The sequence below is a fragment of the Coregonus clupeaformis genome, chromosome 20, assembly GCF_020615455.1.
Source record: "Coregonus clupeaformis isolate EN_2021a chromosome 20, ASM2061545v1, whole genome shotgun sequence".
Classification (NCBI taxonomy): Eukaryota; Metazoa; Chordata; class Actinopteri; order Salmoniformes; family Salmonidae; genus Coregonus; species Coregonus clupeaformis.
The window spans coordinates 61,350,134-61,378,021 of record NC_059211.1 but is presented as its reverse complement, the minus strand read 5'-3'; the positions used below and the strand labels follow the sequence as shown (position 1 = coordinate 61,378,021).

The 27,888-nt window shown below is 43.1% G+C and overlaps 2 protein-coding genes across 2 annotated transcripts in view; one reads left to right on the top strand and one right to left on the bottom strand.

Moving 5' to 3' along the window:
- cab39l (calcium binding protein 39-like) overlaps positions 1-20,847 on the top strand; it is a 21,422-nt gene extending 575 nt beyond the window's left edge. Inside the window, exons 2-9 of the mRNA XM_041872092.2 lie at positions 12,971-13,109; positions 15,828-15,992; positions 16,110-16,228; positions 16,323-16,491; positions 16,909-16,968; positions 17,690-17,755; positions 17,879-18,022; positions 18,189-20,847. Of these exons, the coding sequence (XP_041728026.1) occupies positions 13,008-13,109; positions 15,828-15,992; positions 16,110-16,228; positions 16,323-16,491; positions 16,909-16,968; positions 17,690-17,755; positions 17,879-18,022; positions 18,189-18,368 (1,005 nt within the window). The 5' untranslated portion in view covers positions 12,971-13,007 and the 3' untranslated portion in view covers positions 18,369-20,847. The remainder of the gene's footprint in view (positions 1-12,970; positions 13,110-15,827; positions 15,993-16,109; positions 16,229-16,322; positions 16,492-16,908; positions 16,969-17,689; positions 17,756-17,878; positions 18,023-18,188) is intronic.
- On the bottom strand, positions 20,566-27,888 carry cdadc1 (cytidine and dCMP deaminase domain containing 1). Its single transcript, XM_041872091.2, has 10 exons — positions 27,407-27,888; positions 26,587-26,690; positions 24,718-24,895; positions 24,281-24,643; positions 23,837-24,064; positions 23,271-23,320; positions 22,910-23,079; positions 22,205-22,394; positions 21,891-21,948; positions 20,566-21,667 (listed from the first exon to the last, which is right to left on the bottom strand). The coding sequence occupies exons 1-10, from the start codon at positions 27,528-27,530 to the stop codon at positions 21,567-21,569; spliced, it is 1,566 nt and encodes a 521-aa protein (XP_041728025.2). The 5' UTR covers positions 27,531-27,888; the 3' UTR covers positions 20,566-21,566.

Below are 27,888 nucleotides of genomic sequence, written 5' to 3'. Positions count from 1 at the left end.
AAACGCTCTTCCCTAAACATGTTTTATGGTCCTTTCCTCACACAGGACAAGTAGGGTGCGTATGCGTAATGTCACGTATCGATTGTGTCAAGGCTGGCTTTGTTTGTACAGTGTTTGTTTTGCTTTTGCGCTAGCAGAGCTTTGTTTTCCTGTTCTGTCGGATAGGAACACCAATTAACACTGAAGAGAGAGAGAGAGGCCATCGCATAGGCTGCTATTCTGTCTAGCCAGCTGTCATTTTCTCTGCTCTGGAGCCTATTAGGTCTACAGTAACAACTTAATCGAAATGTTCGTCTTATAAATACTAACTTCATTTAAAGACATTTGACCTTGACCTATCATGTTACATTTTTAGTCTGGCTCCATGTTTGTTATTATTCATTTATTTATGTATTTATCCAGCCACACTAGTTTGGTGTTCTCAGGCTTTAATGCATAATTATTTGTGCCTCCATCATTCTAAATCAGACAGTCAGTATCATTAGACTGGATGTGTGATATAAATAGATGTTTTGAAAGTGTCAGATTGTGAATGTTGGTAGCCCAATCTTAGACCAGGCATGAACAACTGTCACCCAGACTGCACCTCATATAGGATAGATTGTGTCTCACAATGTTTTTCAATTAGTAGCCTATGACGTGAGTCTAACAAGCTGTATAGGCTTATGTCATCAGTGATGTAGTCAGTGCTGTGATGTCAGTGCAGGGACTGTCATGATGCTCAGTGACACTTTAGGTAACTCTAGGCCTTATGGGAATTTTATTTCTGCAGCAGCGCCATGTACTGTATGTTGCCTCTAACCACAGATCTAGGACCAGATTACCCTACCCCCAATCATAACCTTCACCATTAGGGGGTGTAAAAAAAATATCTGACCCTCTATCTGTGGTTAGGGGTGATTAGAGGCCAGAATGATGATGGTGGTTTAATGATGAAGATAACAGACAAAACAGCTGCGGAACATCCCCTGAAATAGAACAACCCATTGTTTTGTCTGGGTTCAGTTTTGCATTCAGTCTGAGAGTTGTCTGTGTTCTGAGTTGCGTTCCGTCTGTATTCTTTCTGCCTTGCGTCTGTGATGAGGTTGTGTGTGTTTGTTCATGGAGCTCTGGGACCGGACTCCATCTTGACTGATGGAGATGGAATCATGTCAGGCCCTGTGAAGGGCAGTACCTCTCCCCTCTCCACTAACTCCTATAGACGGGTAGATTGTTTAGCAACAAAATCGATGCATGTGCAACCATGGAGCAAAACAGGGGGTGTTGGCTTAGAATCAAAGGATTGTTGACATGTAAACTATGTTTCCTTTCCAAATCTTTATTGAAATCATAAATATATTTGCACAATGAGCACTTGTTGTCTCTCAAATACATTGTTACAGTTGTTGGTTAGCTAACAATTTTTTCACCATATTAGCATAGACATGACATGAGTCAAAACACCTCAAAACAAGATAACAAGCCACCTACTATGATACCTCACATGGCAGCTTCTTGTCATTGTTGCTGGCAACCTGATTGTCCAGAATCATAACAACACACTGACTTCTGCCCCATCAAATCAAATGTGTATTGTCACATGCTTCATAAACAACAGGTGTAGACTAACAGTGAAATGCTTACTTACGGGCCTTCCCAACAATGCAGAATACAATAAAAAAAATAAACAATAGAAAATAAATTGTAACACAAGGATTAAATCCACAATGAGCGATGATACAGTGAGGAAAAAAAGTATTTGATCCCCTGCTGACTTTGTACCTTTGCCCACTGACCAAGACATGATCAGTCTATAATTTTAATGGTAGGTTTATATGAACAGTGAGAGACAGAATAACAACAACAAAATCCAGAAAAACTGATGTAAAAAATGTTATAAATTGATTTTGCATTTTAATGAGGGAAATAAGTATTTGACCCCTCTGCAAAACATGACTTAGTACTTGGTGGCAAAACCCTTGTTGGCAATCACAGAGGTCAGACGTTTCTTGTAGTTGGCCACCAGGTTTGCACACATTTCAGGAGGGATTTTGTTCCACTCCTCTTTGCAGATCTTCTCCAAGTCATTAAGGATTCGAGGCTGACGTTTGGCAACTCGAACCTTCAGCTCCCTCCACAGATTTTCTATGGGATTAAGGTCTGAAGACTGGCTAGGCCACTCCAGGACCTTCATGTGCTTCTTCTTGAGCCACTCCTTTGTTGCCTTGGCCGTGTGTTTTGGGTCATTGTCATGCTGGAATACCCATCCACGACCCATTTTCAATGCCTTGGCTGAGGGAAGGAGGTTCTCACCCAAGATTTGACAGTACATGGCCCCGTCCATCGTCCCTTTGATGCAGTGAAGTTGTCCTGTCCCCTTAGCAGAAAAACACCCCCAAAGCATAATGTTTCCACCTCCATGTTTGACGGTGGGGATGGTGTTCTTGGGGTCATAGGCAGCATTTCTCCTCCTCCAAACACGGCGAGTTGAGTTGATGCCAAAGAGCTCGATTTTGGTCTCATCTGACCACAACACTTTCACCCAGTTCTCCTCTGAATCATTCAGATGTTCATTGGCAAACTTCAGACGGCCCTGTATATGTGCTTTCTTGAGCAGGGGGACCTTGCGGGCACTGCAGGATTTCAGTCCTTCACGGCGTAGTGTGTTACCAATTGTTTTCTTGGTGACTATGGTCCCAGCTGCCTTGAGATCATTGACAAGATCCTCCCGTGTAGTTCTGGGCTGATTCCTCACCGTTCTCATGATCATTGCAACTCCACGAGGTGAGATCTTGCATGGAGCCCCAGGCCGATGGAGATTGACAGGTCTTTTGTGTTTCTTCCATTTGCGAATAATCGCACCAACTGTTGTCACCTTCTCATCAAGCTGCTTGGCGATGGTCTTGTAGCCCATTCCAGCCTTGTGTAGGTCTACAATCTTGTCCCTGACATCCTTGGAGAGCTCTTTGGTCTTGGCCATGGTGGAGAGTTTGGAATCTGGTTGATTGCTTCTGTGGACAGGTGTCTTTTATACAGGTAACAAGCTGAGATTAGGAGCACTCCCTTTAAGAGTGTGCTCCTAATCTCAGCTCGTTACCTGTATAAAAGACACCTGGGAGCCAGAAATCTTTCTGATTGAGAGGGGGTCAAATACTTATTTCCCTCATTAAAATGCAAATCAATTTATAACATTTTTGACATGCGTTTTTCTGGATTTTGTTGTTGTTATTCTGTCTCTCACTGTTCAAATAAACCTACCATTAAAAGTATAGACTGATCATTTCTTTGTCAGTGGGCAAATGTACAAAATCAGCAGGGGATCAAATACTTTTTTCCCTCACTGTAGCTTGGCTATATACATGGGGTATCTGTACCGGGTCAATGATAACTTGGCTATATACATGGGGTATCTGTATCGGGTCAATGATAACTTGGCTATATACATGGGGTACCAGTACCGAGTCAATGATAGCTTGGCTATACAGTGCTATGAAAAATAATTTGCCCCCTTTCTAATTTTCTCTACTTTTGCATATTTGTGATACTGAATGTTATCAGATCTTCAACGAAAACCTAATATTAGATAAAGGGAACATAAGTGAACAAATAACACAACAATTGCATAACTTTGTTTATGAAATAAATATGTAACACCCAATTCCCCTGTGTGAAAAAGTAATTGACCCCTTACACTCAATAACTGGTTGTGCCACCTTTAGCTGCAATGACTCCAACCAAATGCTTCCTGTAGTTGTTGATCAGTCTCTCACGTCGCTGTGGAGGAATTTTGGCCCACTCTTCCATGCAGAACTGCTTTAACTCAGTGACGTGTGGGTTTTCAAGCATGAACTGCTCGTTTCAAGTCCTGCCACAACATCTCAATTGGGATTAGGTCTGGACTTTGACTAGGCCATTCCAAAACTTCCAATTTGTTGCTTTTTAGCAATTTTCATGTAGACTTGATTGTGTGTTTTGGATCATTGTCTTGCTGCATGACCCAGCTGCGCTTCAGCTTCAGCTCACAGACGGATGGTCTGATATTCTCCTGTAGAATTCTCTGATACAGAGCAGAATTAATGGTTCCTTCTATTAAGGCAAGTCGTCCAGGTCCTGAGGCAGCAAAGCATCCCCAAACCATCACACCACCACCACCATGCTTGACCTTTGGTATGATGTTCTTACTGTGGAATACTGGTTTTCGCCAGGCATAATGGGACCCATCTCGTCCAAAATGTTGACTCAAGTTTGCCAAAAAGCACCTGGATGATCATCAAGACTCTTGTAAGAATGTTCTATGGACAGATGATTCAAAAGTATAACTTTTTGGACGACATGGTTCCAGTAATGCCTGGCAAAAACCAATCTGCATTCCACAGTAAGAACATCATACCAAAGGTCAAGCATGGTGGTGGTGGTGTGATGGTTTGGGGATGCTTTGCTGCCTCAGGACCTGGACGACTTGCCTTAATAGAAGGAACCATGAATTCTGCTCTGTATCAGAGAATTCTACAGGAGAATGTCCGGGCAAATACTTTTTCATAGCACTGTATACATGGGGTACCAGTACCGAGTCAATGATAGCTTGGCTATATACATGGGGTACCAGTACCGAGTCAATGATAGCTTGGCTATATACATGGGGTACCAGTACCGGGTCAATGATAGCTTGGCTATATACATGGGGTACCTGTACCGGGTCAATGATAGCTTGGCTATATACATGGGGTACCAGTACCGGGTCAATGATAGCTTGGCTATATACATGGGGTACCTGTACCGGGTCAATGATAGCTTGGCTATATACATGGGGTACCTGTACCGGGTCAATGATAACTTTGCTATATACATGGGGTACCTGTACCGGGTCAATGATAACTTGGCTATATACATGGGGTACCTGTACTGGGTCAATGATAACTTGGCTATATACATGGGGTACCTGTACCGGGTCAATGATAGCTTGGCTATATACATGGGGTACCTGTACCGGGTCAATGATTGCTTGGCTATATACATGGGGTACCTGTACCGAGTCGATGTGCAGGGGTACGAGGTAATTGAAGTAGATATGTACATATAGGTAGGGATAAAGTGACTAGGCAACAGGATAGATAATATACAGTAGCAACAGCGTATGTGATGAGTGTGTGTGTGGCGACAGTGTGCCTGTGTGTTCCTGTTATGTGAGTGTGTATGTGTTGGAGTGTCCGTGTGAGTGTATGGGTAGAGTCCAGTGTGTGTATGTGTTGGAGTGACCGTGTGAGTGTATGGGTAGAGTCCAGTGTGTGTATGTGTTGGAGTGTCTGTGTGAGTGTATGGGTAGAGTCCAGTGTGTGTATGTGTTGGAGTGTCCGTGTGGGTAGAGTCCAGTGTGTGTATGTGTTGGAGTGTCTGTGTGGGTAGAGTCCAGTGTGTGTATGTGTTGGAGTGTCTGTGTGAGTGTATGGGTAGAGTCCAGTGTGTGTATGTGTTGGAGTGTCTGTGTGAGTGTATGGGTAGAGTCCAGTGTGTGTATGTGTTGGAGTGTCTGTGTGAGTGTATGGGTAGAGTCCAGTGTGTGTGCGTGACGTGGTCAGCTAACCTATTTGGCTGTAGATCAAGTATTTTCAATTTTCACACCTAATCAACCAATCCTAGATATTTGGTGAGCTGAGGTTAGTTTATTTAATATGCTATGTAATGCCAGGGTGTCTGTAGAGCTGGCCGACATGGCCAAAAATCCATATCACGATAAATTGACTGAATAATCACGATAACAATAAATTGATCGATACGTTTATAACATTAATGTGCACCACATTAATTTTTTTATATTACCCTTAAAACTACTACTACTTTGAATGTTGTAGCTATCAATTGTCCCATAAACAATAATAATAATAATTTAAAAAAAATATAAAAAAATTCAAACTTCACATTTCTCTAGTACGGCCCTATAGGTTATTTACCGTCATGACCGATATCAGCAAAATGTTCACGATAAGTGGTCGGTGTTGATAATTTTCAGTTTATCGTCCCAGCTTTAGTGTCAGTATAGGATAACAACCTTGCTGTTCTAGGGCCATGACAAGAAATACAACCACTCCCTTTAGGAAAGGCTAAAAGCATTCCTTCCTATTTGAAGGAAATCAATATAAAATATATGCCATTTAGCAGATGCTTTTATCCAGAGCGACTTACAGTCATCCATGCAAATATTTTATGTATGGTCCCGGGAATTGAACCCACTACCCTGGCGTCACAAGCACCATGCTCTACCAACTGAGCTACAAAGGACCACATATACTGTAGATTGTTTACAAAGTATTGTTTTCTACATAACTCTGTTATTCTAGGCTACATTAGACCAGGTTAATGTTACAGATAATCCATTATTATTTGTAAAATATTACATACTGTAGGCCCCTAGTCTATTACTAGAGGTCAGATAGTGAATCAAACTCAAGTCCATGAATTGTGTCCAACTAGGCCTAGGCTACATCCAGGCCCCTTGGTTTGATCCCTTTGGAGAGTTTTGAAGAACATTCTAGTCATTAATTCTAGTTGATGACATCAGAAAGGACAGCTGCTGATGAATTCAGCCAGTACTGGAAAATCGCTCCTCATATCCATAGGCTTCATGGTATGTATATAAAGTGGGCTAGCAGCCTTTTATTTCCTGGTTGATCATGTTGTGGCTTGTCTGAATCAGGATTATCCCTTCAATTATAGACTCATGCAGTGGCCAGTCCACAGACATTTAGCCTCATTCTTGTTTAATTCTGACTGATAGGTTGTTATTAAAGTTGCATTAATCAAATCACATTTTATTTAGCACGTGCTTGGTAAACAACAGGTGTAGACTAACAGTGAAATGCTTACTTACGGGTCCTTTTCCAACAACGCAGAGACAGAGATGCTACTTATACTGTGTTCATCTCACAGCTTCATGGGAAACGCAGTGTTGTGAACAGGTCTGGGTGGGGAGAGTGGGGTTGGGTGGTGAGGGTAGAGAGGGGTCTCCTTTCTTGTGTGTAGTCAGTAGGATAGGAATAGCATTCTCTTGGGTTCACTGTCCTGAGTTTGGCGCTGGGGCTTTTTCAGGGGCGGCTGCAAGCATACCAAACGTCCAGATAGAAATGGATAGTGTAGAACAGACATGATTCTCTTGCATGTAGAAAATAGGACTAGGGAATCCCATCTGCTCTACATTATTTGTTTCTATGTGCAAGACTGTGAGCGTTGCAGTCCACTGACTAGGCTCCTGCTGTGGACTGTGATCAAAGTGACAAGCTCCTGGCATCACTCGGTCTGTTCTGTTCTGGGAGGAATGGAGGTAATACCCTCGCGCTCAGCACTAAGGATTAATAGTCACAAGTTATTCTCTCTCTCTCTCTCTCTCTCTCTCTCTCTCTCTCTCTCTCTCTCTCTCTCTCTCTCTCTCTCTCTCTCTCTCTCTCTCTCTCTCTCTCTCTCTCTCTCTCTCTCTCTCTCTGAGTTTGTTTCAGCAGCTAGGTTATCCTTCATGTTGGCGTCAAACACTCCATGACAACGTTCTAAGATTCTTTCTAGAATGTAAACTGTGTTAGAACTTTAGGTGCCAACATGGCGAACCATTGGAATCCTAAATCTCAAACGGAGTTGGCCTAACTTTACACTGGCCTTGAGTAGGCTATTTCAGGATTCCCGACGCACGTTGTTGAGACATCCTCTTGAGTGATGAAACACACACGCACACACCTATTATCTGTCGTCTGGCTGCCTTTGTTTTGTTGTCATGACAACCATGCCGAATGCAGTGAGGTGTGCAGAGTGTAGTCTGACTCAGCATCAGCAGGTATTGCTTATGCCCTTTTATAACTCACTGCTAGATCCCAGGGGGAAGACTGCACTCTTCTTTCTGTGGGTGTATCTCAATACAATTGCCTTCCTCTCCTTGTCTCCTCTCCTCCATCACTACTAATGTTCTTCAGTCCTGGTTTGGGACACCCATAGGGTATGCAGGCTTTTGTTCCAGTTTATTTTACATCAATGTAGATGAAGGAGAGGAGCTTAGAAGTTACTTCAGACTATTGAGATGCACCCCATGTCAACTAAGGGGAGAAACGCCTGTGGTCCACTGATATATGGTATAATTAAGCAATAAGGCCAGATGGGGTGTGGTATATAGCCAATATACCACAGCTAAACGCTGTTCTTACGCCCTTAGCCGTGGTATATTGGTCATATACCACAAACCCCAGAGGTGCCTTATTGCTATTATAAACTGGTTACCAACGTAATTAGAACAGTAAAAATAAATGTTTTGTCATACCCGTGATATACCACGGTTTTCAGCCAATCAGCATTCAGTGCTCGAACCACCACTAAGTCACCCAGTTTATAATGTGTGATATACAGTGTATAAAACATTAATAACACCTTCCTAATATTGACTTGCCCCCCCCGCCCTCAGAACAGCCTAAATTCGTTGGGGCATGGACTCTACAAAGTGTCGAAAGCGTTCCACAGGAATGCTGGCCCATGTTGACTCCAATGCTTCCCACAGTTGTGTCAAGTTGGCTGGATGTCCTTTGGGTGGTGGAACATTCTTGATACACACAGGAAACTGTTGAGTGTGAAAAACCCAGCAGCGTTGCAGTTCTTGACACAAACCGGTGCTTCTGGCACCTACTACCATACCCCGTTCAAAGGCACTTAAATCTTTGTCTTGCCTATTCACTCACTGAATGGCACACATACACAATCCATGTCTCAATTGTCTCAAGGCTTAAAAATCCTTCTTTAACCTGTCTCTTCCCCTTCATCTACACTGATTTGAAGTGGATTTAACAAGTGACATCAATAAGGAATCATAGCTTTCACCTGGTCAGTCTGTCATGGATAGAGAAGGTGTTCCTAATGTTTTGTACACTCAGTGTATATGGAAGAATGTGTTATACACTGAACAAAAATATAAACACAACATGCAATAATTAACGATTTTACTGAGTTACAGTTCATATAAGGAAATCAGTCAATTGAAATAAATTAATTAGGCCCTAATCTATGGATTTCACATACAGTGCTATGAAAAAGTATTTGCCCCCTTTCTAATTGTCTCTACTTTTGCATATTTGTGATACAGAATGTTATCAGATCTTCAACCAAAACGTAATATTAGATAAAGGGAACATAAGTGAACAAATAACACCACAATTACATATTTATTTCATAAACAAAGTTATGCAACACCCAATTCCCCTGTGTGAAAAAGTAATTGCCCCCTTACACTCAATAACTGGTTGTGCCACCTTTAGCTGTAATGACTCCAACCAAATGCTTCCTGTAGTTGTTGATCAGTCTCTCACGTCGCTGTGGAGGAATTTTGGCCCACTCTTCCATGCAGAACTGCTTTAATTCAGTGACGTGTGGGTTTTCAAGCATGAACTGCTCGTTTCAAGTCCTGCCACAACATCTCAATTGGGATTAGGTCTGGACTTTGACTAGGCCATTCCAAAACTTCCAATTTGTTGCTTTTTAGCAATTTTCCTGTAGACTTGATTGTGTGTTTTGGATCATTGTCTTGCTGCATGACCCAGCTGCGCTTCAGCTTCAGCTCACAGACGGATGGTCTGACATTCTCCTGTAGAATTCTCTGATACAGAGCAGAATTAATGGTTCCTTCTATTAAGGCAAGTTGTCCAGGTCCTGAGGCAGCAAAGCATCCCCAAACCATCACACCACCACCACCATGCTTGACCTTTGGTATGATGTTCTTATTGTGGAATGCAGAGTTTGGTTTTTGCCAGGCATTACTGGAACCATGTCGTCCAAAAAGTTATACTTTTGAATCATCTGTCCATAGAACGTTCTTCCAAGAGTCTTGATGATCATCCAGGTGCTTTTTGGCAAACTTGAGACAACTTTTTGGACGAGATGGGTCCCATTATGCCTGGCGAAAACCAAACATTGCATTCCACAGTAAGAACATCATGCCAAAGGTCAAGCATGGTGGTGGTGGTGTGATGCAACAAATTGGAAGTTTTGGAATGGCCTAGTCAAAGTCCAGACCTAATCCCAATTGAGATGTTGTGGCAGGACTTGAAACAAGCAGTTCATGCTTGAAAACCCACACGTCACTGAGTTAAAGCAGTTCTGCATGGAAGAGTGGGCCAAAATTCCTCCACAGCGACGTGAGAGACTGATCAACAACTACAGGAAGCATTTAGTTGGAGTCATTGCAGCTAAAGGTGGCACAACCAGTTATTGAGTGTAAGGGGGCAATTACTTTTTCACACAGGGGAATTGGGTGTTGCATAACTTTGTTTATGAAATAAATATGTAATTGTTGTGTTATTTGTTCACTTATGTTCCCTTTATCTAATATTACGTTTTGGTTGAAGATCTGATAACATTCAGTATCACAAATATGCAAAAGTAGAGAAAATTAGAAAGGGGGCAAATACTTTTTCATAGCACTGTAACTGGTCAGGGGCGCAGCCATGGATGGGCCTGGGAGAACATACGCCCACTCACTTGAGAGCCAGGCCCACCAACTGGGGAGCCAGGCCCAGCCAATCAGAATGAGTTTACTACAGACAAAAATACTCCTCAGTTTCATCAGCTGTCCGGGTGACTGGACTCAGACCTTCCCGCAGGTGAAGAAGCCGGATGTAGGTCCTGGGCTGGCGTGGTTACACATGGTCTGCGGTTGTGAGGCCAGTTGGACGTACTGCCAAATTCTCTAAAACGACGTTGGAGGCGGCTTATGGTAGAGAAATGAACATTCAATTATCTGGCAACAGCTCTGGAGGACATTCCTGCAGTCAGCATGCCAATTGCACGCTCCCTCAAAATTTGAGACATTTGTGGCATTGTGTTCTGTGACAAAACTGCACATTTTAGAGTGGCCTTTTATTGTCCCCAGCACAAGATGCAACTGTGTAATGATCATGTTTAATCAGGTTCTTGATTATGCCACACCTCTCAGATGGATGGATAATCTTGGAAAAGGAGAAATGCTCACTAACAGGGATGTAAACAAATTTGTGCACAAAATGTGATAGAAATAAGCTTTTTGTGCGTATGGAAAATGTCTGGAATCTTTTATTTCGGCTCATGAAACATGGGACTTTTTCCACATTTTGTTACATGTACAGCCTTATTCTAAAATGGATTAAATAGTTTTTTTTCCACCTCATCAATCTACACACAATACCCCATAATGACAAAGCAAAAACTGGTTTTTAGAAATGTGGGCAAGGACTTTGTAGAAGAACCTTTGGCAGCGATTACAACCTCAAGTCTTCTTGGGTATGACACTACAAGCTTGGCACACCTGTATTTGGGGAGTTTCTCCCATTCTTCTCTGCAGATCCTCTCAAGCTCTGTCAGGTTGGATGGGGAGCATCGCTGCACAGCTATTTTCAGGTCTCACCAGAGATGTTCGATCGGGTTCAAGTCCGGGCTTTGGCTGGGCCACTCAAGGACATTCAGAGACTTGTCCCGAAGCCACTCCTGCGTTATCTTGGCTGTGTGCTTAGGGTTGTCCTCCTGTTGGAAGGTGAACCTTTTCCCCAGTCTGAGGTCCTGAGCGCTCTGGAGCAGGTTTTCATCAAGGATCTCTCTGTACTTTGCTCCGTTCATCTTTCCCTTCATCCTGACTAGTATCCCAGTCCCTGCCGCTGAAAAACATCCCCACAGCATGATGCTGCCACCACCATGCTTCACCGTAGGGATGGTGCCAGGTTTCCTCCAGACATGACGCTTGGCATTCAGGCCAAATAGTTCAATCTTGGTTTTATCAGACCAGAGAATCTTGTTTGGTCTGAGAGTCCTTTAGGTGCCTTTTGGCAAACTCCAAGCGGGCTGTCTTGTGCCTTTTACTGAGGAGTGGTTTCCATCTGGCCACTCTACCATAAAGGTCTGATTTGGTGGAGTGCTCCATAGATGGTTGTTCTTCTGGAAGGTTCTCCCATCTCCACAGAGATCAGGTGCTTGGTCACCTCCCTGACCAAGGCCCCTTCTCCCCCGATTTCTCAGTTTGGCCGGGCGGCCAGCTCTAGGAAGAGTCTTGGTGGTTCCAAACTTCATCCATTTAAGAATGATGAAGGCCAATGTGTTCTTGGGGACCTTCAGTGCTGCAGAAATGTTTTGGTACCCTTCCCCAAATCTGTGCCTCGACACAATCCTGTCTCGGAGCTCTACGGACAATTCCTTCGACCTCATGGCTTGGTTTTTGCTCTGACATGCACTGTCAACTGTGGGACCTTATATAGACAGGTGTGTGCCTTTCCAAATCATGTCCAATCAATTGAATTTACCACAGGAGGACTCCAATCAAGTTGTAGAAACATCTCAAGAATGTTCAATGGAAACCGGATGCACCTGAGCTAAATTTCGAGTCTCATAGCAAAGAGTCTGAATACTTATGTAAATAAGGTATTTCCGTTTTTTTTATTTGTAATAAATTTGCAACAATTTCTAAAACACTGTTCGCTTTGTCATTATGGGGTATTGTGTGTAGATTGATGAGAAAAATAATTATAATTTAATCTATTTTAGAATAAGGCTGTAACGTAACAAAATGTGGAAAAAGTCAAGGGGTCTGAATACTTTCCGAATGCACTGTGTATATATAGTATAAATAAGCAGTAAGGCCCGAGGGGGTGTGGCATATGGCCAATATACCAGGGCTAAGGGCTGTTCTTATGTACGACACAACGCGGATACAGCCCTTAGCCGTGGTATATTGGCCATATACCACAACCCCCCGAGGTGCCTTATTGCTATTATAAACTGGTTACCAACGTAATTAGCAGTAAAAATACATGTTTTGTCATACCTGTGGTATATGGTCTGATAAACCACGGCTGTCAGCCAATCAGTATTCAGGGCTCGAACCACCCAGTTGTTTAATTATATATTATCCTATATGTTAGATAGATAGATAGAACATAAAACACACAGTATACCCTATCTATCTATCTATCTAAGGTATGTATGATGTGTATCCTGTGTGTGTTTTCAGGCTGTCAGGAGAGACCCCGAGGAAAGGCCCAGCCACCATGCCGCTGTTCGGTAAATCCCACAAGAATCCCGCCGACATCGTCCGGACTCTGAAGGAGAACATGGCAATCCTGGTGAAACAAGACAAGAAAACAGATAAGGTGTCACACATCTTCATAACACTAGTCCTTACACCACGAATCCTCACTAAACAAATCCTTACAACACAAGTCCTTATAACAGTCCTCACAACACAAACCAGTACTTCCCTTAGAAAAGGCCCACAAGTAGGTGTTGTGTAACATTGCTGTGGGGGCCTCGGTGGACCTCTTCTATTTGATCCAATCAGTCAGTTGGTGTGGTTATTATTACGGTGGGCCTCTAGCTGACACTGGGCTGTGAATGTAGCATCGCTGCCTGGCCGGTCCTTCATTGCCACCCAGCTGTAAAGGCCCTCTCTCCACCATGGGACTGTTAGAGAGGGGCTGTCCAGACAGAACTCCCAGTAACCTGGCTCTAACCAGGCTGCTACCACACACAGCCAGGCTATAGTGATCTCAATACAGTCCACTCCTGTCATATGCAATGCTGATATCCAGAGCAAGTCATTAATAATGTGTGTTATGATTGGGCCTGAGGCTGAGACATTATTATTGTCGATCAACAATGACAAGCCTATAGGTTGTAGGTTGAGAGCTTTTGTGAAAGAGCACAGTTGGAAAGATATGGCATATAGAAGCAAACCGGATGGACATCATGAAAATGATCGGAGAGGTTGAGGGTAGAAGAAGTTCAGGAGTAAAAACAAACAAAATAGAATTATTGTAAAATTGACTGTCCATAAAATGTATATAGTATGTATAAGCTGGAAGTAGAGGCCTAAGCGTTGTTGTTCACTAGTTTTACTCCAATTAGGGAAGGGGTCGTGGGGTTGGAAAGTAATACAGGATAATAGCGGACGATATTGCCACTCCTATTTGCCATATCTTCAATTTAAGCCTACTAGAAAGTGTGTGCCCTCAGGCCTGGAGGGAAGCAAATGTTATTCCCCTACCTAAGAATAGTAAAGCCCCCTTAACTGGCTCAAATAGCAGACCAATCAGCCTGTTACCAACCCTTAGTAAACTTTTGGAAAAAATGGTGTTTGACCAGATAAAATGTTATTTCACAGTAAACTGACAACAGACTTTCAGCACGCTTATAGGGAAGGACATTCAACAAGCACAGAACTTACACAAATGACTGATGATTGGCTGAGAGATATTGTGGGGGCTGTTTTGTTAGACTTCAGTGAGGCTTTTGACATTATCGATCATAGTCTGTTGCTGGAAAAACTTATGCGTTATGGCTTTACACCCCCTGCTATATTGTGGATAAAGAGTTACCAGTCTAACAGAACAGAGGATGTTCTTTAATGGAAGCCTCTCCAACAAAATCCAGGTAGAATCAGGAATTCCCCAGGGCAGCTGTCTAGGCCCCTTACTTTTTTTCAATCTTTACTAACGACATGCCACTTGCTTTGAGTAAAGCAAGTGTGTCTATGTATGCGGATGACTCAACACTATACACGTCAGCTACCACAGTGACTGAAATGACATCAACACTTAACAAAGAGCTGCAGCTAGTTTCAGAATGGGTTGCAAGGAACTAAAAGCATTGTATTTGGGACAAATAATTTACTAAACCCTAAACCTCAACTAAATCTTGAAATGAATAATGTGGAAATTGAGAAAGTTGAGGAGACTAAATTGCTTGGAGTAACCCTGGATTGTAAACTGTCATGGTCAAAACATATTGATACAACAGTTGCTAGGATGGGGAGAAGTCTGTCTATAATAAAGCGCTGCTCTGCATTCTTAACAGCATTATCAACAAGGCAGGTCCTACAGGCCTTAGTTTTGTCGCACCTGGACTACTGTTCAGTCATGTGGTCAGGTGCCACAGAGATGGACTTAGGAAAATTGCAATTGGCTCAGAACAGGGCAGCACGGCTGGCCCTTGGATGTACACAAAGAGCTAACATTAATAATATGCATTAAAATCTCTCCTGGCTCAAAGTGGAGGAGAGATTGACTTCATCACTACTTTTATTTGTGAGAGGTATTGACATGTTGAATGAACCGAGCTGACTGTTTGAACTACTGGCACACAGCTCGGACACCCATGCATACCTCACAAGACATGCCACCAGAGGTCTCTTCAGTCCCCAAGTCAAGAACAGACTATGGGAGGCGCACAGTACCACATAGAGCCATGACTACATAGAACTCTATTCCACATCAATTAACTCATGCCAGCAGTAAAATTTAATTTAAAAAACAGATACAAATACACCTTATGGGGGACTGTGAAGCAACACAAACATGGACACATGCATACAAACACACATATTTTGTGTTGTAGATATGTGGTAGTACATTTTACATTTTAGTAGACGCTCTTATCCAGAGCGACTTACAGTTAGTGAGTGCATACATTTTTCATACTGGCCCCCTGTGGGAAACGAACCCACAACCTTGGCGTTGCAAGCGCCATGCTCTACCAACTGAGCTACAGGACGCCTACAGTAGAGTAGAGGCCTGAGGGCACACACTTAATGTTGCGAAATCTGTTATTAATGTAATGTTTTTAAAATGTATGACTGCCTTAATTTTGCTGGACCCCAGGAAGATTAGTGGGGATCCATAATAAATACAAATACCAGTGTCTACAGAGCTAAGTACTGTACCTCCATAGGGAGTCAACTAAATGTCTCCCTCTTGTGGTCAACTCAAGTATAATACCATGGCAGTTTTTTATTAACAACATAACATTATTAGCAGCAATACTGTTAGAAGTACATATTGTGCCTGTGTGTCTAACTGGTGTCCCCGTCCCAGGCGTCAGAGGAGGTGTCTAAGTGTCTTGTGGCCATGAAGGAGATCCTATATGGGACCGGTGACAAGGAGCCTCACACAGAGACAGTGGCCCAGTTGGCCCAGGAGCTCTACAACAGCGGCCTGCTCATCTCCCTGGTGGAAAACCTTCAGGTCATCGACTTCGAGGTGAGACTGAGCCACAGCCGAACCCTCAGGGTCGTGTTCATTAGGCACCAAACGGAAGAAAACGGTCTGAAACAGGGAGGCTTGCGTTTTGAAACGTTTTCCATTGCATGTCCCCAGGGGAAGAAGGACGTGTGTCAGATCTTCAACAACATCCTGCGGAGGCAGATTGGCACCCGCAGCCCCACCGTCGAGTACTTCAGCTCTCACCAAGAGGTGCTGTTTGTGTTGCAAAAAGGGTGAGTTACACACACACTCTTCATGTACCACAGCTGACCAGAGCCATTGGTATGAGACTCAGTGACGCGTGGGTGCATCCCTCTCCTCCTGCAGGTATGAGACCCCTGGGTCGGCGCTGAACTGTGGCATCATGCTGAGGGAGTGTATCAGACACGAGCCCCTGGCCAAGGTGGTCCTCCACTCAGAACACTTCCAGGACTTCTTCAACTACGTAGAGATGGAGACCTTCGACATCGCCTCAGACGCTTTCGCCACCTTCAAGGTCAGATTACGCAAGATTTGAAAGCGTCTTTCGGTCCTGGAAAAACGTTATATTAAACCCATATTAATAAGACTAAGATGGGCCCGAGATGATATGCTAATCTTTACATTACTGTTGTATCTTTCTATGACCATTTGTTTGAATAATAATAATAATATGCCATTTAGCAGACGCTTTTATCCAAAGCGACTTACAGTCACGCGTGCATACATTTTTGTGTATGGGTGGTCCCGGGGATCGAACCCACTACCTTGGCGTTACAAGCGCTGTGCTCTACCAGCTGAGCTACAGAGGACCACGTTGAAAGTTGACTAAATGTATAGATCAGAAATGATTCGATGCAGCAGATGATATGCAATATACAATGTTTTGTTTTTGTGTGAATTAAAGTGACCATGTTTCCTCCCCCATTCACAGGACCTGCTCACAAGACACAAGGTCCTGGTAGCTGAATATCTAGAACAGAATTATGATGCAGTAAGTGACATGTTCAACATTCTGCTGCCCTGGGAGCATTTAACCTTTAGCAGATGGAGTTCATGGAAAGAAAATGGTTTTGTTGTTGCTCCATCCACCCTCTGCCCTCTTCACAGAATTCATGAAGGAATGGGTGAATGCATTTGTCATCACACACTCGTCTCTCATTCATTGCCATTTACCAGATGAATACACTGAAGTGTGTGTACCGATAAACAACGTTTTGATTGATGACCCATCCTCCCATCCTCTACAATGAATGAGTGCATTTATACCACACATAACACACTTGCCACATACACTCCAGGCATCTATGGTCACTGGTTTTCCCTGCTTGCATAAGACCACCTTGTCTGTTGGTTGTAGTGTGGGGCTCAGGGAAGACCCCAGGGGAGAGCAGACAGGCCAGACACTACCCTACACTGGGCCGCACTAGGTTACAGAAGGCTGTCTTTCATGCCAAGGGCCCCTGGAGGCCTAACGCACACACAGGCCCAAACAGCACCCCTGATAAGGGCCCTTTCAGACCTGACTGAGAGATGAGAGACAATATCACAACTTTAATAGACATTCGATAGACATTCCATCCTATTAACTATCTGCAACGCCTATTTAATTCTATGAACATCGTTTTTCCTCCACTTTCTTTGTTTTTTTGTGAATGTATTTTTGACTGTTGAGATGCAGCCACCCCTCAACCTGTTCCTTTGTGTCGTTGCAGATCTTTGACCAGTATGAGAAGTTATTGCACTCTGAGAACTATGTGACAAAGAGACAGTCATTAAAGGTGTGTTCTATAATTAGTTCACATTTACATGGATTATTTATAGACTAAAACTTTGCATGCTTTTATCGTGTTGATTATCTTGCTTCATAGTAAACATTTGCATACCCTGGTCTTTGTGTGTAGTTGTTGGGAGAGCTACTGTTAGACAGGCATAACTTCACAGTGATGACCCGGTATATCAGCAAGCCTGAGAACCTGAAGCTGATGATGAACCTACTGAGAGACAAGAGCCCCAACATCCAGTTTGAGGCCTTCCACGTCTTCAAGGTACGACATAACAGCCGTTCCCTGAGCCGTTCATATACAAAGTCTGGCAAACTGGCCTCCATGTTGGCCCCAAACGTTCCATGGCAATACCATTGGGTTCTTACTAGAATGTAATTGCAGACATAAATGTAATGTACAGAACTGACAGGCTGACCCCTCCATCCAGGTGTTTGTGGCGAACCCCAACAAGACGCAGCCCATCATAGATATCCTGCTGAAGAACCAGACCAAACTCATCGACTTCCTTAGCAACTTCCAGAAGGACCGATCGGACGACGAGCAGTTCAACGACGAGAAGACCTACCTAGTCAAACAGATCCGAGACCTGAAGAAACCCGCCTCTTAAAACCTTACCCCCCGTCCGTCCGTCCCCCAAACCCTTCCCCTTAGCTATGACCTTTACCCTAACCTTTACTTTTTATTGACCAAAAAAAAAAGAAAAGACAAATACATTAACAATGATTCTATTTCAAATATCAAAGACATTGTCTTTTTATTGGTTACTTAAACTTTGCAGAGAATAGTTCTCCATCACTGATGTTTTTCTTTCTTTGTATTTACTTTTTCATGAACTATTTTATCATTAGTGTGTAGTGTGCCACAACGGGACGTTTTGAGGAAGGTGATTTCCTCTCTTGGGGGGAACCAAATGATTAAAGAGACCTCTAGGTGAATGGCTGAGTGAGCGGTGGAGACCACTGGGCCTCACTTTAATTGTGCAAAGATTTTTTGCAAATGTTTTCTTTTTCATTGCCACTTGCAGGCATGAGCCAGCTAGATAGTTCAGACTTCTTTCTTATACACTCCTAATCTAACCGCAGTACAACTGAAGTATCCACAATCCAGAATCATAGAAGGAATTGCTATTTTTCTATTAGAGGATCTAAATGGTATTCTGAATTGTTCCGATTCTAGAAAAGGTAGTAAGTAGTATTCTAGAATACTGTAACAGTATAAAAACACTAATGCTTCAGTCCCTGTACGTGTAGAACTCATCTTCAGACTCCCATTCCCTGCTAGTCTTACTCCTATGGTTTACATGTTTCAAAGCTGTAGTAGGTCCTCTGACATTTGACAACTCTAAATTGGATCCTACAAGGAAAATATTAATGTCTCGTGATCAGCAGGGCCATTTTTTTTTTACTGCTAAGTTCTATTCTATACGTAGGTTGTCAATAGTTTTGATAAGTGATTCTCTTCAGATGGCTGGTAGCACTTTCTGTATCATTCAACGCGAAAGGATCTATTCCTTTTTGGTTTATTTTAAGCTGATTAAATAGTTTCTTGTTCAACAGGGCTCTAGCATTATAATTTTTTTTTTCCTTGTCTTGTGTATAAAAGCTGGTTTTAACCCATAAGTGAGTGCCAGTGTGGGTAACAGAAATCCCACTTCGGCACTTTTGGCTGACCTCAATTAAAAAGAGGGAGATGTCTTTTTCTGTACGAAAGTGATTTCTTTAACTTGTTTTCTTATTTAGATGCGAGTGCAGTGGAGGGGGATGGTTGGAACACAGTAACAGTGGGAAACAGACAGTACATAGAGGTGCCTTTGTTTCTGTGTCCCCTTTGTATTTTAAATACTTTTCTAGGTGGAGCTTAATTCTTATTTAGAAAAATATGGTCTGTTTGAACATAGTCGTGATTAAGGAATGAACCTTGAACTCACTATATTTGAGTTGTGCTGTTGAAGGAATATTTTACTTTGAAAAAACGTGTTGCAGTTCATTAATCGCATCATGAAACTAGGAACCAGGAGGCCAAAAAACTTGGACTATGATTGTCCAGGAAAGGTAACCGTTAACATACCAGTAAACTGGATTAGGTGGGAGCAAGATGGGGAAATCCAAATTAAATAATCTCACAGACAAATTGAGCCAATGCATTTTTTTAATCGTGGTGGTTGATCTTGTAAGTTACGATCACATCTAAATTGAAAATATGAACTCATTAATATGGCTCTTTAATGTAATATTGACTAATAAATCAGATGGGCATCATGCCACGAACAAGTGATTGTTCTCTTAATTGCCAAATAATTTTTTTACAATTGGTAGATTGGACACGACACACAAGGGATAGTATCCTCAAAGCCATTCTAGCCCTCGGTAGGTGGATGGCGGGCGTTAAACACGGGTTGAGACACATGGTGTCGCCAGTTCAAATCCCAATGCGGCTTTTGTTTTCCAACCTACTTAAATATGTTTTAGTACATATCTACTGACATTCTAAATGACTAAAATAATGAACAGCTTTATATATATATATATATACAAAAACAATAGTGGTGCCCTCCCTCCTGCTGGCGCAGTGAACTAGGCACTGGGCTAGGGACCACAAGGTCACAGGTTCTAGTCTTGCCATGCCCAATTACCTTTCTCAAAAAAGGTATATTTAGAGCCCTAGTCCCTCCCTGTATGCAAATTGAGATTCCCAATGTTAAGTCAAATATTGATGCCTTGAGTCAATGATTTTAGAGGGACTATTTAAATGGTTTGACAATCCAGATCAGTTTACACTTGTAAGATATCAAGAGGTAGTCAGGATGAATCATCATCAATTATTTTAATCGTCTACACCGGTCTAGAAATGTGGTCACAATCAGAATGTGGACAAGATCAAGACACAGGGCGCATGTTAGCACCCGGTATAAACGGGGTTTCGGATGGCATAAGCTGTGACTGACATTGTTGGATTAAAATGATAAACAAGAGACTTAAAACATTGACCCATTTCAACCATGGGATTTCATTTGAAAAGAAATCCCATTGATACTACTGTACCACATTCTACTGTACCACATCACCAATAAAGGATAGAAATGCATACATTGTTTCCCGCTTTGTCATATTTTATATTGTTTTTTTTTGCTGTTAGCTGCTGATTGTGATCAGTTAAAGCAGTTACAACAGATCTATGGCATGCTTTGACAGTTTGGTAAAACTGATGAAACAATTCAAGGATGTAGGAGCCAACCCTGTCTAACAAAAAAGCTTAACAATTACAGTAACAGACAAAGCACAGTTGCGTGGGTCAAGAAGTTAGTATCCTTTCAGGCAAAGTGCAATATAGTAACGGTAGCCTGCACTGGCTGGGATGTGACTTGGAGTCTTTAGGTCTGGAAGAACTATAGTAAACTTAAAAATACAATCAACAGTAGCCTTCATACAACTTTCATTGTAAACTCTTCAGACAAACAATTAGGTAACATGCATTTACAGTTCACTTATACATACAAGACTTGCAATGACTAAAAAAATATCTACATAAGCATTTATATAGTTATGTAGTACTATTTCCTTTGAATATACAGTCAGTCCTTTAAAATCACCTTGAGGTTACTCCTTGGAACTGTTCATCATTCATAAGGGAGTACGAAGAGCCCTTTGATTTTCCAACATTGTTAAAGTATCCTTCCTTACAGCCTTCCTTCTTTGAAGTAATCACTGATCTATATATGATTGGATAAATGAAATGTTTCCATTCCCAACCAGAGCCTGGGGACCTTAGCCTGGTGAAACCAGACTGAAAGCTACCTTACCATTGTTCAACAAACAAGAGAAAGGTCTGGAGGTGTTGCCGACCGTAACCTCTTATTGCATTGAAAGTCCTGTTCAGCCTGTCTCCCATGCTTCCCCACACATCCATCTGTAATCACAACAAGACATGGTAAACCGTGTGACATTACATCAGAGTCAAATCAGAGACGGTTAGCGAGCTGATCCGTCATCAGTATTGTGGTAAGTAGGTGGCAGCATGCACATTAGATTTGTGCGACCGCCAATACATTAGAGAAGAAGAAGACATTACGTCACTCTCTACAAAGTGACAAATGTCATGCTAACTAATGGTACAGAGAACGACAACTCACTGGTTAGATGAAGACCAGCATGTTCAGAGGCTCTCCTGGCCAGAGAGGACTTCTGCCACTGTGACGAAAACATGTTGTAAACACATTTTGTAAGAATATTACATCTGTAGAAAGGACTATTATGAGTATACCTCAATAGCCTAAAGAGGAAAACACAACGATATGTAAAAGCTGAATGGCAGACACCTAAGAGGAATCCATCCAGTTTTTTCTCATCAGTACAGATGAAGGAAAGATGAGGAGCGGAAAATACTATTGAGATGCTGCTACACCCATAGAAAACGATTCATCCGTCAATCAATGTAGGTACTCACAATGAACTTCAGGACTCCTTGGAGGCCGTCAAATCTGAGGTAGGAGATGTCTCCCTTGTCTTTGCCGCTGTCCAGGTCAGTGGTGTAGATCTGCTTGATCCCAGCTCCTCGGATCAGAGGGACACACTCATCACACGGACACTTAGTCACAAACAGCATGGTGTTCTCCTCCTCGCGGATCTCGGCACTCCTGGAAACGACAATCACATTTATTTATGTCATAATCCTTAAACCCAGCCATTAATTCCTGCCCCCTGGTCCGACTCCTCAGCTGTACCTCCTTGCATCCTCTCTGCCATCTGCATTGACCTGTAAGGACAGGTTGAGAGCAAATATACCCATGTACACCTTCCCTGTATTTCCTTCACCTACAGATGTAGGATCTTAATTTGATCACCCTGTTGCAAGAAAACTTTCCTTCAATGCAGGAAATGTAAAACTTGTAGTGTATTTGAGGTTTAAAAAGGCTTCGGAAGTTTGCCAATTCTACTTTGAAATTTCAGTCCCTTTACGAAAAATGTATCAACCCCTACAAAAATGTCCATTAATTATAATCCACATAATTCCCATTTCCTGCAATTAAGATCCAACATCTGTATCCTGTCCTCTCAGATCAGTGGAGATGAAGGGGGAGATATAAGGGGAGGAAGTCACTTAGGACTATTGAGATGCAGCCCATGTCTTTTGTCTCCCCCTCCTCCTGACCTGAAGGTGAGTGCGTTCTGCTCAGCGTGGATGATGTAGCGGTACTTCCTCCTCTGGCGGTCCTGCTGTTTGTTGTCCATCTGGGGGTACTCTCCGTACTCCGAGCCCACTGGGTAGGCGTTGTACCCACAACCCACCAGGTAGAGCCGCCCTGTGCCATCACAACCACCCTAAAACAGGTGAGCACAGAACGCAGTGAATGCCAGTTTGATATTATCCCATTTTCATATTGAAATCTTTGTTACCAGCCAGGTTTTGGAATCTCCTTTCCACTTTATTTTTGTCATTATATTACAGAGGCAAAATACATCATATTAATGTACAGTTATGAGCATAGAAAATACAATAATGGTTTACTCACAGACTTCCCTTCTGCCCAAATGACAGCACCAACTCCAACCTTAGGGTCCTCTGGAATAGCAAGCAAGTAACACATTCAGACACGTTGCCAAATGGCCAATTTCAAAGGAATGTTCCATCATTTTAAACCTTCAGACAGATTGAACCACTACGGATTACAGCTTGTCCAGTTCGCCTTAAAACATGAACATATAATTAACCGTTTCAAAAATATTTTTGATTTCTTGAGTGAGTGGCTGACCAACCAATCAGAGAACTCCATTTCATAGCAGCTGTCGCTAACCACTAACGAGACTAGAATGCATTGTGGGATACCTTCTGTTCATCTGACATTTGATACCCCTCCAGGTTGACTCTCCAACAAAGGTGCAGTCAACCATTGGAGTTTACCAGTTATATCATAACAATAGTCTCTTCGCTCTCTTGTGTTTTTTATTTGTATTGCTTGGAACTCCATTATGCGATTCCCCACAAAATGTGGTGACATGTCACATTTACAAAATGACTTCCTAGTTTGAATGACTAATCTGGCTAGTATATAGACTACTATCCAGATATTTCAGGGACCTGTTCTGTAGGCCAACAGTCTGGCCTGTATGATGCAGTGTCTGGCAATCTCCTGGGACACCCCCTGAGGCTGGGGTGGCTCCGAGGTTGCAGGCTGGGAGTCATTCCTGTAGAAGCCGTACTGGAGAAGAGGCACACTAGCAGCTACTGAGGCAAGAACCCCGACCAGCTCCCTCATGTTCTGACGCAGGTTGGAGAAGTACGGCTCCATGCAGAAGTTCTCCAGACCTGTAGCAAGACAGTGTCAAATCATCATTTATAAACACTATGTTTACCATTCATTCAACAGGATCTACTCAACAGATGGCGTGGCACGCGGCCTCTTGAGCAAAGGATTTCTATCCTCAAACTTACCCATATTGAGTTAGCCAATATAGCCCAAATACAGCTAGCCAGTGAACACAAACTAGTTAACAAGTATGGTTGAATGGATGTACTACGGACCTATTTTGGTGAGAATGTCACGGTGGAGCTGTTCGTGTGGGATTAGGAACTCTTTGGAGAAAGTGTCCAGGTTCCGTCTCCTCTGCTTCCAGAAGAAGTCCCCAGCGTCCAGGCCAGGGTCGTCCCCCGACACCCTCTCCATGAAGTCACACCCCCTGGAGGTCTCCTCCACAAACTGCTGCAGGCCGGGGGCCACGGGCTGCACCAGCACACTGATGTGGGGCCGGCTGTTGGACTTGAGCTTCTTGGATGCAATGGCGTCCAGCACGGCCTCCTGGGAAATGGAGTCCGTCCCGTTAGGCCCTACCGCCAGCAGACTCATCTCAGGGTCACCAGGCCAGAAGGAGATGCGGCTCACCCCAGCTGGAGATGACAGACAAGACTTTACAAGTGAACTCTCGTTGTGTGTGTGTGTATGTGTGTGTGTGTGTCCTCACCATTGATAAGCATCTTGAGGCAGGTAGCGCAGGGTCTCCTTGAGAAGTAGAGGTCTGAGGCAGCCAGCCTGGGCCCGTGTCTGATCACAGCTACCTGCCCCACGTGGAGCTCTGGACCGGAGCAGTGAAGACCCACCACCCTCTGGTCCCGAACCACCACCAGGCCTGTACCCCGCGTCTGACAGAGAAAAAGACAGGAGGTAAGGGAAAAAAGTGATGATGCATATAATATAATTGATGATGCTCAATATGGTAATTTATTGCATGTTATCTATAGAAAATATAAAATAAATATGTTTTATTGTCACATACACCGAATAGGTGCAGTGAAATGTGTTATATCACATTTACATAAGTATTCCCACCCTTTGATCATTCCTTTGTTGAAGCACCTTTTGCAGCGATTACAGCCTCAAGTCTTCTTGGGTATGACGCTACAAGCTTGACACACCTGTATTTGGGGAGTTTCTCCCATTCTTCTCTGCACATCCTCTCAAGCTCTGTCAGGTTGGATGGGAGCGTCGCTGCACAGCTATTTTCAGGTCTCTCCAGAGATGTTCGATCGGGTTCAAGTCCGGGCTCTGGCTGGGCCACTCAAGGACATTCAGAGACTTGTCCCAAAGCCACTCCTGCGTTGTCTTGGCTGTGTGGCTTAGGGTCGTTGTCCTGTTGGAAGGTGAACCTTCGCCCCAGTCTGCGGTCCTGAGCACTCTGGAGCAGGTTTTCATCAAAGATCTCTCTGTACTTTGCTCCGTTCATCCCTCGATCCTGACTAGTCTCCCAGTCCCTCCCCACAGCATGATGCTGCCACCACCATGCTTCACCGTAAGGATGGTGCCAGGTTTTCTCCAGACGTGACGCTTGGCATTCAGGCCAAATAATTCAATCTTGGTTTCATCAGACCAGAAATCTTGTTTCTCATGGTCTGAGAGTTCTTTAGGTGCCTTTTGGCAAACTCCAAGTGGGCTGTCATGTGCCTTTTACTGAGGAGTGGCTTCCGTCTGGCCACTCTACCATAAAAGCCTAATTGGAGGAGTGCTGTAGAGATGGTTGTTCTTCTGCAAGGTTCTCCCATTTCCACAGAGGAACTCTGGAGCTCTGTTAGAGAGACCATCTGGTTCTTGGTCACTTCCCTGACCAAGGCTCTTCTCCCCCGATTGCTCAGTTTGGCCGGGCGGCCAGCTCTAGGAAGAGTCTTGGTGATTCCAAACTTCTTCCATTTAAGAATATAATATAATATAATAATATAATAATATATAATAATATAATAAATAGCCTTCAATCCAGCGACTACAGTCGGTGCAAATTTTTTATGGGTGGTCCGATCGATACTCTGGGAGGCAACTGTGTTCTTGAGGACCTCAATGCTGCAGAAATGTTTTGGTACCCTTCCCCAGATCTGTGCCTCGACACAGTTCTGTCTCGGAGCTCTATGGACATTTCCTTCGACCTCATGGCTTGGTTTCTGCTTTGACATGCACTGTCAACTGTGGGACCTTATATAGACAGGTGTGTGCCTTTCCAAATCATGTCCAATCAATTGAACTTACCACAGGTGGATTCCAATCAAGTTGTAGAAACATCTCAAGGATGATCAATGGAAACAGGATGCACCTGAGCTCAATTTCGAGTCTCATAGCAAAGGGTCTGAATACTTATGTAAATAAGGTATTTCTGTTTTTTATTTTTAATACATGTTCAAAAATGTCTTAAAACCTGTTTTCGTTTTGTCATGATGGGGTATTCTGTGTATTTTGATGAGGGGAAAAAATAATGTAATCCATTTTAGAATAAGGCTGTAACATAACAAAATGTGGAAAAAGGGAAGGGGTCTGAATACTTTCCGAATGCACTGTAGGTCAAACTTACAAAGTAATTATAGTTTATGTCTTCTGGTTCCTCCTTGGGGAACAGTTCCATCCATAAACTCAGCAGGGTGAAGAGGTTAACCTTGGCCAGCCTAGGTCCATTACCTAAAAACACACCATAGAAAGACAGGATTACAAACAGGGAAGGCAAGTGAGTGTTTTCTCCACTAGATCTTTGCTGCTCCCAAGTGATAACACTTTGAGCTCAATAAAGATATTCTTTAGGAGAAGCAAACATTGGGCAGACATTCACTTCCTCTTCCCACTGCAACCCTGGAGCACTGACATAGAATGTGAAATTGTTGGCCAGTACATTTCTCTTCAAAACATGTATGTTGTTCTGGCATTCATAGGGGAGAACAACCAAACTGGGGCTTGATCCAGCAACCCTGCTATTACAGAGCAAGCCCAGCTGACCTGTCCAGTGCCATAAAGGTCAAGACCTCTTTGCAGAACCAGTCACGTTATCCTTGGGACGTCCCTACCCTAAACCCCTACCGTTTTACATTTCAACTTCAATGGGGTGACGTCAGACAGAGTTGGACGCACCTACCCTAAACTTCAATGGGGTGACGTCAGACAAAGTTGGGACGCCCCAAGGATCCCATTTAGACATTTCCAGCCAGTCACTAGGGAGGCTACAGACGTGTGGGTTCAAACTAATAAAAGCGTAGACGGTGACAAAATGACGTCTTTATTTTCAATATGCCTCAACGTTCAGAGTTCAGTGAGTAGCAATATTGTATCGAACAGTAAAAACATTCGCAGCATTCTCTGTCAAGCTGTCAACACGCCACTGGATGACAGCGCAGGAGTCTCACCTTGTACTTTGGTGTCGGTTTGTGTGCTGGCTTCCCTTACATCGCGATTTCCTTTGCAGTTGCATGATGCGGCACAGGTTGGTTTCAAATCCTGATTTAAGTGTGCGGTATCCATTGTTGCCATTCAATCAATTGAATGAAAAATGTAGCTAAGGTCTCCAAACAAGGCAAATACGTATGATCATTTTATCTAAGGTTCTTCCTATATCTTCTGACGTGGAACAAATAGGCGGAGCTTGTCATGCACCCAACCCCCAGAACTGTCAAAGGCGGTGTGTTCGTTTTAACCGTTCTGCATTCTTGGTTGCAATTGAAAAATAAGATTTATCAGATTACATCTGTATTCCGTTACACATCTGTATTCCGTTATTAGTATGTCATTTCATTCATGACGTGATAAACTAAAGAATAATGGTATTCATTAGTGTCTCTAGGATTAGAGAATGTGTGTGATGGCCTCTAGATGGAAGCATAACGACATT